The sequence below is a fragment of the Lithobates pipiens genome, unplaced genomic scaffold, assembly GCF_037356315.1.
Source record: "Lithobates pipiens isolate NorthernLeopardFrog02 unplaced genomic scaffold, aLitPip1_a1.2 Scaffold_13, whole genome shotgun sequence".
NCBI lineage: Eukaryota > Metazoa > Chordata > Amphibia > Anura > Ranidae > Lithobates > Lithobates pipiens.
In genome coordinates, this window is record NW_027507718.1 from 463301835 (window position 1) to 463317249 (window position 15415).

Genomic DNA, 15415 nt, shown 5'->3' on the forward strand with positions numbered 1-15415 from the left:
CACAATTGCGACACAAGTCATATTATGGTTGAATGTTATTTAACCACTTCAGCTCCGGAAGGTTTTACTCCCTTCCTGACCAGGCAATTTTTTTTTGCGATACGGCACTGCGTCGCTTTAACTCACAATTGCGTGGATGTGTGACGCTGTACCCAAATAAAATGCATGTCCTTCTTTTCCCACAAATAGAGCTTTCTTTTGGTGGTATTGGATCACCCCTGCGTTTTGTTTTTTTTTGCGCTATAAACAAAAAAAGACCGACAATTTTGAAAAAAAAACGATATTTTTTACTTTCTGCTATAATACATATCCAAAAAAAAAAAAAAAAAAAAACTATTTCTTTATCAGTTTAGGCCACTATGTATTCTTCTACATATTTTTGGTAAATAAAATCCCAATAAGCGTATATTGATTGGTTTGCGCAAAAGTTATAGCACCTACAAACTACGGGATAGATTTAGGGACTTTTATATTTTTACTAGTAATGGCGGTGATCTGCGATTTTAAGTGGGATTGCAACACTGCAGTGGACAAATTTGAAATTTTTTGGGGGACCAGTGACACCAATACAGTGATCAGTGTTATAAAAATGCACTGATTACTGTAGAAATGGCACTGGCAGGAAAGAGGTTAACACCAGGGGAGATCAAAGGGTTAAATATTCTCTAGGGAGGTGCTTATTAACTGTGTGGGGCAGTGTCATACTGAATCAAAAGATCTCTCTTTCCCTTCCCAACAGAACCACTGTTTGCCTTGTTTACACAGACAGATGGCTGATCTGTCTCTCCTGTGAACGATCGGTAGGTCGCGGTGGCCAGCGCAGCCGCTGGACCAGCTGATTGGCTCCTGCTGTGCCAAATCACAGCGTGAGTGGTGCGCCAGTGGCACGCACTCGCCCCCCAAACCGCATGCACAAAATCGCATACAGGTACATGATTTTACATAGCTGGGCTGCCCTGTCACAGTGAGTGTACATGGGGCAGTCCAGAAGCAGTTAAAATTACCTTTCTTTCTTTCATCGCAATCTGTAGCTCTGCAATGTTCTGTGCAATGCAATATGGCTACCTGGAGGTGTTCTGTACACAGATGGTATACAGAACAGAACGCCCCCCCCCCCCCCCCCAAAATGGAAAGAAAAAGGATTCCTGAGTGGACTTTATAGGCAACACACAATTTAAATAGAATAGTATCAAAGTAATATAGTAAAACAGTTATTTATTGAAATTTTAGACATAATAAAAAATGAAACATTGATTTACTGAATGCAGTCAGTTAATATCATCATATCGGACATTGGTATGATAAAACCTCCTTCTTCAGGGGTGCAAAGAAAAAAGGAGAGGTTCATACAATGATAATAGGTGATATATGTCTCAATGTTGCAATCATAAACTTAAAAAATGAAGAGATGACAACATATGGTTGGTATGTCAGTGGGGCTGCTATCCCAGGGCAAAGAGGGCATCAAAAGAAGTTTATTCACATAGAATTAGTATTGGAATCACTAAATTGATTAAACACCAATTCCTATGCCTTGCGGTCAAAGGTCGGCCGTATGGAAATAGGGGATGTGCTGGATCAAATGAGAACCCGATTTGTTGAGAAGCCACCTAGCGCCCAATTACTCCAGTGCACAGAGATAGACAATATCGCACATCCCGACATCCAGGTACACACTGCTTTTCCCTCTCTTTCCCCTTCTCCAAAATGTAATTTCCTGCTTGTGTGATTGGCTGCTTTTTTTGTTGACTTCCTGTCAGAGGGTGGCTACATCTGTTCTCCATCGTCCCTCTGTATGTAGAGACACGGCCACCTTCTCGTATTTACTCATGAGATGAACTGGGAACTATGGGATGCAGTGGTGGCTGGTGCTCAAAATTTTTGGGGGGTCCAAACAAACTGAAAAATTCAGAAAAAAAACCCATCAATTGCAGCCTCACTTTGCCCATCAAACGCTGCCACTGTGCCCCAAATGCTGCCACTGTTCCCATCGAACGCTGCCACTGTGCCCCAAATGCTGCCACTGTCCCATTAAATGCTGCCACTGTTCCCATCGAACACTGCCACTGTGCCCCAAATGCTGCCACTGTTCCCATCGAATGCTGCCACTGTGCCCCAAATGTTGCCACTGTGCCCATTAAATGCTGCCACTGTGCCTCAAATGCTGCCACTGTGCCCATTACATGCAGCCATTGTGCCCCAAGTGCTGCTACTGTGCCCCAAGTACTGCCCCTGTGCCCATTAAGTGCTGCCACTGAGCCACAAGTGCTGCCACTCTGCCCATTATGTCTTGCCACTGTGCTCATTAAGTGCTGCCACTGTACCCCAAGTGCTGCCACTGTGCCCCAAGTGTACATGTACATGTAATAGCAAGGGGGAAAAGGAGAGGTTCGGAAGCTCACTGAGGAGAGTACAGGGGAGCAGATACACACAGTAAAAATTAATGAAAAATAAATTACAGGGCCATTAAGTAGTAGGTGTGTATGAAATATTTGAAAGATCTGCTGTACCCGCAAGAAACACAAGAAAGGATGTCCTCAATCCTTTTTTAAAAACTAGCTGCTCTGGAGGAGTGATAGTCTGCAGCAAGGGAAATGCTGGTGGAGGAACAATCTGCAGCAAGTGAAGTGCTGGAGAGAAGATTGAGGTGTATGTATAGGGAGTTTACATAGTAGTCCCAATTGATGGTTATACAATTCACAATTTAATGTTCCACAACCTACAATTGATTGATCTACAGTTCACAAGTGTTTGTGCTGAAATCCTGGGCATCCCATAATTCCCTAATACCCATCCAAGTTTAATCCCATCAATAAAGCAAAACAATCTATGGACTGGTCTGTGTTACTGAGTGACTGTAAGGTGGACCTTGGGCTGGGCTGGGCAGGATGACGGGTGAACCACATCTTTCAGCAACCCCCAAAGGGGCATGGCTACATTTACATTGGGCCAGTTTGGTTACATGTCATTATATACCGTATGCATCACATCCAGAGGGCTGCTGGGGATGCCAAAATCCACTGTAGTAGCCTGTGTTACATACAGTCAGTGGTGGTCTCTTCTAGGTGCTGCTCAAGTAACTGACTCTATGTATATGGAACACAGGGAGCCACTCACTCATCACCTCCTTTCAGCAAACAACTTTTTTTCACTGAATACAAGGTATGCTCTGATTGCACAAGATGGTGATCATGACTTCATCTGTCCCTCCTCCCCGCCTCATCCAATCAGAGAATGCTTTTTATTACTTGAAAAAAAAAATACAAGATGTTCACTGAATGGTGAAGATATAGGAGTTAATGACCTTTTGAGTGACAGCAAAACATTCCAGCAGCATCTGCAATAGGACAGCAATAACTGTATACAGCATAGACCACCACAGTGAATTTCTGCATCCCCAGCAGCCCCCTGGATGTGAAAATTAGATAAGTGCACGTACTCTAGCTCGTCCAATGTAAATTGAAAAAAAAGGGAAACATTCATCATGAAATTTATTTTATTTTTTCTGCAAACATTGTAAGTACCTGGGTAACATGGGAAGGTTCCCCCAGTGGGCTTTAAAACAGCAATACAGGCAATTCAGAAAGGAATTATATAAAAGTATTTTATTGGAGACATGTAGGGTCGATGGCATGTTGCCATATCAAACAGTATAATCTGGTTAAGGGATAACAAAAACATTTCTTATTTACAGAAAGCAAATACAAAGTTACAGTATCACATATCATTGGTCTGTCGTGACGATGCCCCGATGCGTTTTGACCCATATGGTCTTCTTCAGGGGGTTGGTTGGCTAAAAACAGATATATTTAGTATCTCAAAAGAAGGAGATATTTTTGTGTTTGCTTTCTGTAAATGTGAAATGTTTTTTTCCCCTGGGGGAACCTTACCATGTTACACAAATTATTTTGGGGTGCACAGCTGCTGTACCTATCTTGTATGTGTCTTCACTTTGCAACAACTGTAAGTACCTGAATTTAATCTGGTTGTCAGCCTCTTGCAGTGTCTGTACAATAGCATTGAAGTGTGAGAGGAAGAAGCAGCACAAGGTGCTAATCCATTCATGTGCTGGCTAGAAGCATGCTGATATGAGGAGAGAGCAAAGTGACTGGGAGATGAGCTCATCACGGTGCTACTGCTGTCCATTCACAGGCTGGGGCAGATATTAGACACTCTGGGCTCACAGGAAATTGGTTAAATGGTGATGACCATCAGACTGAGAACATCTAGTGGTTGAAAAAGAAAATTAATGCAGGAAATTCTAGATTGAAGGGAAATAGTGTAAGATCCGCCTTTTTATTTTTTCTACTATTCCTTTTTCTCTTGTTATTTTTGGCTGAAGTTCTGCTTTAACATTCTACAGACGTTATAGACCATTGGTCAGTTGCAGGATATCTATGTATACAATATGGAAGCTCATTGAATACCTTGGTTAGTGACTATCATAACATGTATCTTGCTGTGCACTGGGCTTTGCTAGAATTCTGTGACACTGCAGCCCTGACAAATACTGTAGCCAGCATTGATTTCAGGTGCCGTTCAATACACCCGTGAGCGAGATCGATTTGAAACAAAAGGAACAGATGTCCTTAAAGAGACACTGCTGCTGGAAATAATGTGGCCAAGAACAGCAATTTAAAATGCAATTATATTATCATTATTGTCTTTGTTGAGGAAAGAGCTATGGTACTTCTGCTAGAATATTCAGCATCTGATATTTCTGTATGTGTTATCCATGTCTCTCAGCTATGAACTCTATCCTTTGGCTGCTCATACAGTGTCTTGAAAAAGTATTCATACCCCATTGTATGTTCCTTTGTAGCTATGGCTGTAGGTTTCGAGTCATTGTCCTGCTGCAAGGTGAACTGCTTCCCCAGTCTCAAGTTTTTGCAGACTCTAACAGGTTTTCTTCTAAGATTTCCCTGTATTTGGCTCCATCCATCTTCCCATCAACTCCAACCAGCTTCCCTGTCCCTGCTGAAGAAAACCATCCCCATAACATGATTCTGCCACCACCATGTTTCACGGTGGGGACGGTGTGTTCAGGGTGATGTGCAGGGTTAGTTTTGCGCCACACATAGTGTTTTGCTTTTAGGGCAGAAAAAGTTCAATTTTGGTTTCATCTGACCAGAGCACCTTTTTCCACATGTCTGCTGTGTCCCCCACATGGCTTCTCGCAAACTGCAAACAGGAATTCTTATGACTTTCTTTCAATCATGGCTTTCTTCTTGCCACTCTTCCATAAAGGCCAGATTTATGGACTGTAGGGCTAATAGTTGTCCTGTGGATAGATTCTCCCACCTGAGCTGTGGATCTCTGCAGCTCCTCCAGAGTTACCATTCTCTGATTAATGCTCTCCTTGACCGGTCTGTCAGTTTAGGTGGGCGATCATGTCTTGGTAGGTTTGTAGTTGAGCCATACTCTTTCCATTTTTGGATGATGGATTGAACAGTGCTCCGAGAGATGTTCAAAGCTTGGAATATTTTTTTATACCCTAACCCTGCTTTAAACTTCTCTACAACTTTATCCCTGACCTGTCTGGTGTGTTTCTTGGCCTTCATGATGCTGTTGGCGTACTAAGGTTCTCTAACAAACCTCTGAAGGCTTCACAGAACAGCTGTATTTATACTGAGATTAAATTACACACAGGTGGACTCCATTTACCAATTAGGTGATTTCTGAAGGCAATTGGTTCCACTAGATTTTAGTTAGGGGTATCGGAATAAAGGAGGCTAAATATAAATGCACGCCACATTTTTCAGATATTTATTTAAAAAAAAAATTAAAACCACTTATAATTTTCTTTCCCCTTTACAATTATGTGCAAGTTTGTGTTGGTCCAACACATAAAATCCCACTAAAACACATTTACATTTTTGGTTGTACCATGACAAAATGTGGAAAATTTCAAGGGGTATGAATAATTTTTCAAGGCACTGTATGTGTGTCCCTCCAGCTTTGAAGGTTTGAGCCACAGTACATATGAGGTGCATTTTATAATGTGATCTTTGTTAACGTATTTTTCAGTGACAGCGGTTCTTTAACCACCTGCTGTCTGAGGCAATTGTAATTTTTTTCACACAGGTGTAAAATCAGTATTTTTTGCTAGAAACGTACTTAGAACCCCCAAACATTATATAACTTCTATAAGCAGAGGCCCTGCAGAATAAGGCTGTTGCAATTTTGTATATAATGCAATATTGCGCATGCTTTTATCAAATGCAATTTTTTTAGGAAAATGAATTTTAGTGTCCATACACACACAATATAATACCCAATTTTTTGGTAAAATATAAAAGTTGATGTTTCATCAAATAAATAGATACCAAATAGGTGAAGAGTTCAAATTGTTTAGGCCCATGAATTGGCAATAAGCAATAATACTTAAAACTGTTCATAGGTGACACTATTGAGGCTACGTACACATCTATGCAGTTGTGATTGATGTTGTTTTCCGGTGTGTTTTGCAGTGCATTTTGTGTTTTTGAACACGTGATTTTGGCGTGTGTTTGCATGCCGTTTTCATGCGTTTTCTTTTTTCTTGAATAGCCGGTTGTTATGGAGCAATCGGTCACGGTGTCCTTAACAATCAATGAATCTTTAGCTGTCAGTGAGTTTCCCTGCTGAAAGCTGAATGTAAAACAAAGAATATCCGGCAATAAAAAAATTGTGGGAAAAAATGCGTATGCAAAGTGTGCTGCTTTTACTAATAGATCTCTAAATTCTGCTGCCTTGCAGGGACGAGAAACAGAGAGATTGTTCTCTCTGTACAGAGCTCTGTGTTGATTGTCAACACATGGCTCTGGGCTGTGATTGCACACAGCTGATCAGCAGGTCATGGCCATAAAATCATTGACCAGGACTTGCTGACAGGCTCCTGTTGTGTACAATCATCAGAGGCAGAGTCACCCGTCTGCAGTACATTGAGGATGGGCAGTACACAAGTGGTTAAGCAAACCTCAACAATCTAATAAACAAACTGTGGGTACAAACAATAGTCATTTTTGACAATCCACTTGAAAACATTCATTTAATGTTGTGTATTCTTCCTGTCTGCTGGACATCTCTTTACACAACTTCCGGGATTCCCTGCATGCTTTGCAGCTTCTTCCTCCTGTTGCTCAATTTAAATTTCTAAGGACTACATATCCCATGGTACTTTGCTGCCTGCAAGCAGTGATTCCGGTACTGACTAAGCCTCCTAAAACTCCTCCTCTCAACACCTCTGTAATTGAGAAAGCAGACACAGCAGTGCCTACAGGGCATAGTGAATTCAGAATTCAAAGTAAATGTCTGAGGATCTTCATATAAGTTTACAAATGTCAAGATCCTTCAGATTAATAGGGGTAGGCGAGAAATAATCGAAATACAAGGTGGAATTGAATATATGAATTTACATTGGGATCCTAGATATACATTAAAGAGGGATTCCACCTACAAAAAAAATATTAAAAGCCAGCAGCTATAAATACTACAGCTGCTGACTTTTAATAAATGGACACTCACCTGTCCCGGGTTCAAGCGATGCTGGCAGCTGAGGCTGATCGATCGCTCGGCTCTCGGCTGCTGCCGCCACCATTCTAGGTGAGGGAATCAGGAAGTGAAGCGAATCGGCTTCACTTCCCGGTTCCCTACTGCGCATGCGCGGGTCGCGCAGCGCAATAGGAATTGTCCGCGCTGTCTCTGAGACCCGTGTGTGTCCCAGCAGACAGCAGGACAGGAAATGGCGTAGACTCCCACGGGAGTCTATGCCCGGAAGTGGGTGTAAATACCTGTCTTTGACAGGTATCTCCACCCCCCTCCCCCCTGAAAGGTGCCAATTGTGACACCGGAGGGGGGGGAGGGTTACGATCAGCGGAAGTTCCACTTTAGGGTGGAATCCCGCTTTAAATGTTTTTTAATCATTGCTGCAATCACTCATGCAACTCCTGACACTTTTTTTCTGGACATGTTGGTCTGAAATATAAATGTATAAAAAATACAAATAAAGGCATGTATAAAAAAAAAAAAAATCTAAAGAATAGAATATGTTTTACAATACTGGTCCTTTAAAACTGTGAACTGCTATATATTAACTTTGTGCACATTTGTCTTTTCGCCCAGGTCTTTGAAGAAGAACATCATATCTTGTATTTGGACCATGGTGGCGTTATTGTGGCCATCAAGGATACATCTATTCCTCTGAAAATTCTCAAGTAAGTAAAATATAACGCTGCGTTATAACTGCATGTTCTGAAGTGCTGTGAGCTCAATGGAGTCTTTTATTACAGTTAATTTGCTTGAGACTTTCATTCACATAGTTGTCAGCTAACCTAGATTCCAGGGTAAGCCTCCGGGTTCGGGAATTGTATACTGGAAAGTTTTGTTACTGGAATGCTCATTGTTTTAAACAGTAATCAGCCTTAAAATAAAGCACATTTTTTTGGAGATGCTGCAGTCATGTTTGTTAATATTTTACAGAGGTCTGTTTTATTGTATCAGTACCCCCGGAGGAGCCGCTGGTATTTTCCCTTGTTTCAGCCCCACAGCCAGGCACACAGTATTTCCCTACAGCCAGGTGCACAACTTCCACCCACTACTTCAATGATCAGTCTAGGGGGTTGTAGTGTTTTTTTGTTTTTAGTTTAGGAACTTAGATAGGAGAAGGGGGTATAGTGGGATACTCCAATTGAACTATGCACAATTGAGGACAGCTTTCTTGGTAGAACTGTGTAGCACACTGTACAGAATGAAGCAAAGCCTCTTGCTCGTAGAAGGACTTAGGAGACTCTTTCTCTTCAAGACACCAGCCGGTGCCACCTTTAGCCTACACCCAGCAGCTGACTTCTAGCACCCAGAATGGGATTCAGATACTCCAGTCCCTGAGATACCTTCAGAGGGTCTGTACTCACAAGGCCCTGGTCAACTTTCTCCATGATACCAGACAGGATCTATGGCCATCTTCCCTCAGTCAGCTTTCAGGAGAACCCTGAGTTTCAGCATTCACTGTTCAGGCCCTCAGGTCACCCACCTGAGGCCGCATGGCAGCCTGTGCTGGGGAGAAGTGGCAGGCCTCCTCCCCAACTGGACCTCTCTTCTCTGGAGGAAGACACAGGTCCCATGTGCTCACTCAACTATATATGCCAGCACCCTGCATTCCCTGCGACACTACCTGTTCACCCAGAACTTTCCAAAGTTGCCTGGGTACAGATGAGCACATCACAGCAGCATCAGCACTGCGAGCAGTGGCGGCTGGAGCTAAACTTTTTTGGGGGAGCAGCAAACAACCCCCCCCCCCGGGCCACACTCACCCCTCCACGGTTGCAGGACCGCAGCTTCCTTGGCTTCTCCTTCCAACCAACCTGATCTGCCTCCTGTCCTGATTGACCGAGAGGAGAAGCCAGAAGACAATAGTGAATATTGATTTGCTAGTGATTCGCTGCGCCCCGAGCCCAACCTTTTTCAAGCCAATTAGAGCCTCAGGCTCTAATCATGCAGCTTGAAAAATAAAGAAAACTGACGCACCGCATGCATTTCTGCATGCAAACTAGGGGAGGCAGCGCCTTTGCACCCCCTATGGACCCGCCGCTCCTGACTGTGAGTCACACAGGGCACCCTCACTAAGCAAATGTAACTTTGTTGTTAGGCAGGAAAGCTATCATGTTTTACCACACATTCTCCTGTTAAGCAGGTGGCCATACTATACAAATTATCTACATTCTAGCACTTATCTAGGCAGGTGCTACATTATTATAAACCACAGTTGTTAATTTAAAGCTACTTCATACAGCCAAATGTTGTAGATACCTAACCATCACATTCTTTTTGGACATCCCTTTCCAGAACCATGGACATTCATAACAAGTTGCTCCCATCACCCCCTTTCCATATCCAAAATGTTCCATTCTTCTGAGTGTTTGTGCCAAAAGAGCATTTGTGAGATCAGGTTCTGATGATGGATGAGAAGACCTGGCTCACAATTGACATTCCAATTCATCATAAAGGCATTTAATAGGGTTGAGGTCAGCGCTCTGTGCAGGCCGTTAAACTCATCAGTCCATGTCTTTATCAAACTGGCTTGGTGCACCATAATTGAATAATAGTCCTGTTGGGCTTAAGGACCAGCATGCTGCTTTAGGTTCTCTCCAGTGCTGCTCACATAACCAAAAGCCTAGAATATAATGTCATGTGTCTGCCAAAAATGGAGGAGTGAAGTTGAATTGGCAGATTTTTCCCTTCGGAATGGATCATGTGAGCAAATGTCCAGACTTTCTGTTTATGTAACCAGCACCGGAGGAACTTCTTGGAGCAGCATTATGTTTGTTACGCTGTTTTATCATCCTATTTTGATTTGGAAAATTTACATTCTTCCAGCCTCTGCAACTTGGATATAATGTTATTTATTATTACAGAGAGCCAAGAGTTAGAGTTATTTCACACAACGCATCTTAATTCATCTTGCCACAATGCATGAGCAACTTATCTACTCTGTGTGCAGTGCATTGCAGTGCCATCCATTCTGAATGCATTGTACAGTAGAGCTTAATTCACAATGCTTTGCAGCATGCCACAACCCATATACTGTGCATTGTGGTGCACTGCATTGTTAAAAAGGTCATGCATATGTTCATGCACGCATTTACATTAATGCACACTGAAACTGAACACCTAATCCTGAAATGAGCCCTTAAACATGTATGTGCAGAGTTGAGCCCCCAGAATGCTCCCTCTACAGTAGTCATGACTTATGAGGTTAAATGAAACATAATACGGTTGACTGCCCTGTAGCACTCATTCACCTTATTACTAGTGATAGAGGCTGCCATGCTGTTAGTTCTGTCAGATAGGTTTCTTTTCAGTAGAGTTTATATGTAGCTTTAAAAATAAAGCCAGAAATGATGGATTGAGTCCTTTTTAGTTTGCTGTAATAAAGTTCCATCAACTGCTAATTGATCTAGATCAGTGATTCTCAACCAGGGTTCCATGGAACCCTAGGGGTTCCTCCAGAGGTTGCTAGGGGTTCCTTCAGCATTGGGCCATTTCTGCCTCTCAGATAATTTCCCACTCACACCATTGATCTTTTTAGCGATTTATAAGGAGGTAATTCTTCCCAATGACCACAAGTGTAAGGACCATTCTTCCCACTGACCATCACACTAATGCATCATGAGTTGTAGATTTCTCATTTTTAGCAGGGTTCCCCGAGACTGGAGAACTATTTCAAGTGTTCCTCTGTGTTGAAAAGGTTGAGAAAGGCTGATCTAGATAATCAATATTCTGTAATATTACTGTAACTCTTATCTCAGTGACTGAGCTAAATCATATGCACAGTCACATATTTTGGTTCTCTGATTAAGAAATTAGCTCATCAAACATGCGTTCTACATCAGTGAATTCAAGGACAGTCCTCAGTGAAGTTTTAAAGGGACTATGAACCAAGCAAGTCCAACCACAAAAAGAAATTGCGACATAGTGTTAATACACTTATATTTGTCCTTGCATTGCTTTAGAGTTTTCAGACTCAGCTGGTCCATTTAGCAGGTTTTTGATTGACTTTAATATAAAATGAAATATGCTGTATGTGTATAAAAATATTTTTGCAATCCTTGAAAATTCTATTGGAATGCAAAACCTGCTTGAAGCAGGCCATTTGCTAGTCAGGAGGTGAACTGCAGGTCAAACGTAACTGTCAATGATTCTTCCAAATAATATCAGACGAATCTAAAAAACCTTAACCAGATGTCTCCCATTTCCAGAGACAGTCCCTGAATTTATGGAGCTATCACTGAGAAAAAATATACTCAATGTTATCCTTTGTTAAAAGAATGTGTCCCAAATTTAGTTTCAACTTTAATAATGATGTCCCTGGCCCAAACATTTGCAAGGTAATCCATCTTAGCAACATTTCTGTGATCTGCCTGAAGCAAGAAGAGGGAGGGGAGGGTACCTGCTTCCAACTGTGCCCAAGGTTATTGATGATGTCACATGCCATCATCAGTCCCTCCCCACTCATGCAGACTTTGTTGCAGGAGGTATGAAGTGGATAATTTGCTTCCTTGTCCTTAGTTGTGACGGTGGCCTGCAGTACACACCTGGACTTACACTCTTGACCCAGAGCAAAGTAGGCTCTGGTGTTAAAAAACACCTTTTACTCCCCTCCCACTTTTAGTGCAATGTGGCCACACTCAACATTTGGTGTGGTGCATTTCACCTCCTGCTATTATCCCCACCTCTGCTCCGCCTCGGCCCACCTCATGGTCAGTAGGGTGTTCCTAGATTCATCTCTGAAAATCTGGTCACCATAATCTAAAACTGACGTCAAGCTGATGCCACTGAAACAAGCCCAAAGTGCTCATCAACACAGGCCCTGAAAAGCAAACTAATCCCACAGCTACATAACAGGTACCCTCCAATGCCTTTAGGATGCTAGGGCCCTCCACAAGCTACAGCCCCCTTACAGCTAATACAAATACCCATATGGCATGGCCTGGCAGTAGGTCCCTCAGGTACTGTCTAGTGAAAGGGACTCGCATGTTTGCCCAATACTAGGGAGCATACATTTTTTAGGGAGCTACTTCAGCACACAGGGTCATATGGGTATTGTAGAAGTAAGATGTGGCATCAAAATACTCCTGGTGTGTGGCTGAGGGTTTTTGTTGCCTTTCCTAACATGTGGCAGGTATATGAGCCTTTGTGATGGAGGGTTTTCAAATATGATCTATGTGTGAAACTGCACAAACAGCTGGTTATCAGATAAGGCTGAAAACCAGTTAATGACGGTTAATTAGTATGGAGCATAGTACATAGTAGCCTAAAAATCCTAAACCGTGTTTAAAACAGGTATGTCCTTTAGCATACAGACTCGTGGTGTGTGAGTATGCCTATATCTGGTGCTGATATTAGGAGAAAGACTGTCAGCTAGTTGATTGATTTTCACCTACACCAACGGCCTTTCTTGAGAATAATTGGCTGGTTACATTCTGTTCTTATCTGAAGGTGCCTATAGACACAGGGACACTTTTATGAAGCCTGGAGCAGTTGTTTTCAAAAAAATTCACTATTCATGGTGAATTTTTATGGTAATATTGATTAAAGCTTTTTCCTTCATCAGAGGATGTGTTGTAAAGCTTCCATTTTATTCACTTCAATTGCCCTGTTTTTACAAATGTTTATTAGTTTTCTTTCTATTAATGTCATTATATTAAAGGAGTTATCTGTATTTAAAATTTTTTTAAAAGAACATTTGATGGGAACTTTGAAATTTGTAGCTCCACAGAATATATAAATCAGATGAAGGCTGCATAAAACTGTCCCCTAGTGCTTCATATATATAATAATGTGAAAGGACCATTAAAATGAGAGAGGTAATACTGAACATATAACAATTTTTACTTGTTGATTAATCATTAATAGTTATTAAGTAGTATCAATAGTTATTAAGTAAGTGCTGCATAAACTGTTGGCGCTGTATAAATCCTTTATAATAATAATAATTAAGTAGTATGAAAAGTAATTGACCTAATGGTAATGTTGGTCAATACTGAAAAGAAAGCAGTCTCATTGTTCTTACCACAAAAAAATAAGTATCCTTATCCTGTATTAGCTCTGTGAATTAAGGCTCATATGGCCAGAAGTTTCAGGACTCTTGGCCTTACCACTTATAAGGATTTTTTGGGCTTTACATTCCAAAATCATGGCCGCTAATATGGAGTTGCCCACCTTTTGTACCTGTAATGACCTCTTCTGGTCTGGGAAGGGTTGCCACAACATTTTGGAGAATTTCTGTTACAACTTGTGCTCATGCAGCCAAAAGGTGGAGGTCAGGGCTCTGTGAAGACCGCTCATGTTCCTTCACATCAAACATATTAAACCATGTCCTCATGGAGCCGGTTTGCCCACAGGAAGACAGTCATGCTAGAACAGAAAAAGGGCCTTCCTTAAAATATTATCACAAGGTTGGATGTGCACAATCATCTAAAATGTCTTTGCATGCTGTAAATAACCTTTTTTCTTTATTTCTCACTAGATTCAGTGTAGACGAAGGCCAAACCTGGAGTGTGCACAACTTCACCAGCACATCAGTGTTCGTGGATGGACTTCTCAGTGAGCCAGGAGACGAGACCCTGGTTATGACGTATGTCTCTCAACTTTATTTTAGTTGCAGGTTTTATTCATATAAGGAATGTCGCTAATTTTGGCATGAGAATTTAAATAAAAACCACAGGCATCTGGAATAAGGATAGTGTAACACGATAAATTCAATCAGTCTTATTTTTTATACCTTTAAAAACAGTAACTGATTTGACAACTTTGATGATCAGAAAATCCATTTTTGAAGCAACCCATGTGATAGTTAACCTTAGGCCGCGTACACACGGGCGGACTGTTCGCCCAACCTTGTCCGCTGAACAGTGTTTGGGCGGACAGTCCGCTCGTGTGTGGGCTTTCAGCGGACAGTTTCAGCGGACAGTTGGACGGACAAAGTCTTTCGGAAATTCCGAAAAACTGTCCGCTGAAACTGTGTTTGAGCGAACAGTCCGCCCGTGTGTGGGCTTGTCCGCTGTACTTTCGAAATGAGCGGACTGTTCCCGCTCGGAAAGTCCGCCCATTTCGAGCGCGTGTACAGGTAGGCGGGGCCCGCGAAGGAGACGTCGCGGGCTCCGCCGCCTGGAATGGGCTTAAAGGGGAACCCCAACGCCGAAAAAAATCGGCGTGGGGGTTCCCCCCAAGTCCACACCAGACCCTTGTCCGAGCACGCTACCCGGCCGGCCAGGAAAGGGGGGCGAGCGAGCGCGCCCCCCCTCCTGAGCCGTACCAGGCCGCGTGCCCTCAACATGGGGGGTGCCTTGGGGAAGGGGGGGCCGCGCGGCCCCCCCACCCCAAAGCACCTTGTCCCCATGTTGATGAGGACAAGGGCCTCTTCCCGACAACCCTGGCCGTTGGTTGTCGGGGTCTGCGGGCGGGGGGCTTATCGGAATCCGGGAGCGCCCTTTAAGAAGGGGGCCCCCGGATACCGGCCCCCCACCCTATGTGAATGAGTATGGGGTACAATGTACCCCTACCCATTCACCTGTGAACTAAAGTACAATAAAAAACACAACACAGAGAAAAAATATTTTATTGCACAGCTCCGGGGGTCTTCCGTCTTCGGGGGTCTTCTCGCCGGACTCCTCCACTATGTGTGTGTAGCTCTTTTGCTAGCGGAGGAGTCCGGCTTTCTTCCTCCCCGCCGCCGGCCTCTTCTCCCGACTTCGGGGGTCTTGTCCCCCTCTTCGGTTCTTCTGCCGGGCCACCGCGCCTGGTCCGGTGGCCCGGTCTTCTGTCGCCGTCTTCCGTTCTTCTGTCGCCGCCTTCGGTTCTTCTGCCGGGCCACCGCGCCTTCTTGTGGCTCTTTTACAGGCGGTGGCCCGGTCTTCTGTCGCCGCCGCCGCCTTCC

General features: G+C 43.1%; 1 protein-coding gene across 2 annotated transcripts in view; it reads left to right on the forward strand.

Annotated features, from left to right (window-relative positions):
* The window catches only part of SORCS2 (sortilin related VPS10 domain containing receptor 2), a 1283650-nt gene that overhangs the window by 1120283 nt on the left and 147952 nt on the right, over positions 1 to 15415 (forward strand). For both annotated transcript variants that reach the window (XM_077477839.1, XM_077477840.1), the window contains exons 13-14: positions 8104 to 8195; positions 14006 to 14113. In XM_077477839.1, the coding sequence (XP_077333965.1) occupies positions 8104 to 8195; positions 14006 to 14113 (200 nt within the window). The remainder of the gene's footprint in view (positions 1 to 8103; positions 8196 to 14005; positions 14114 to 15415) is intronic.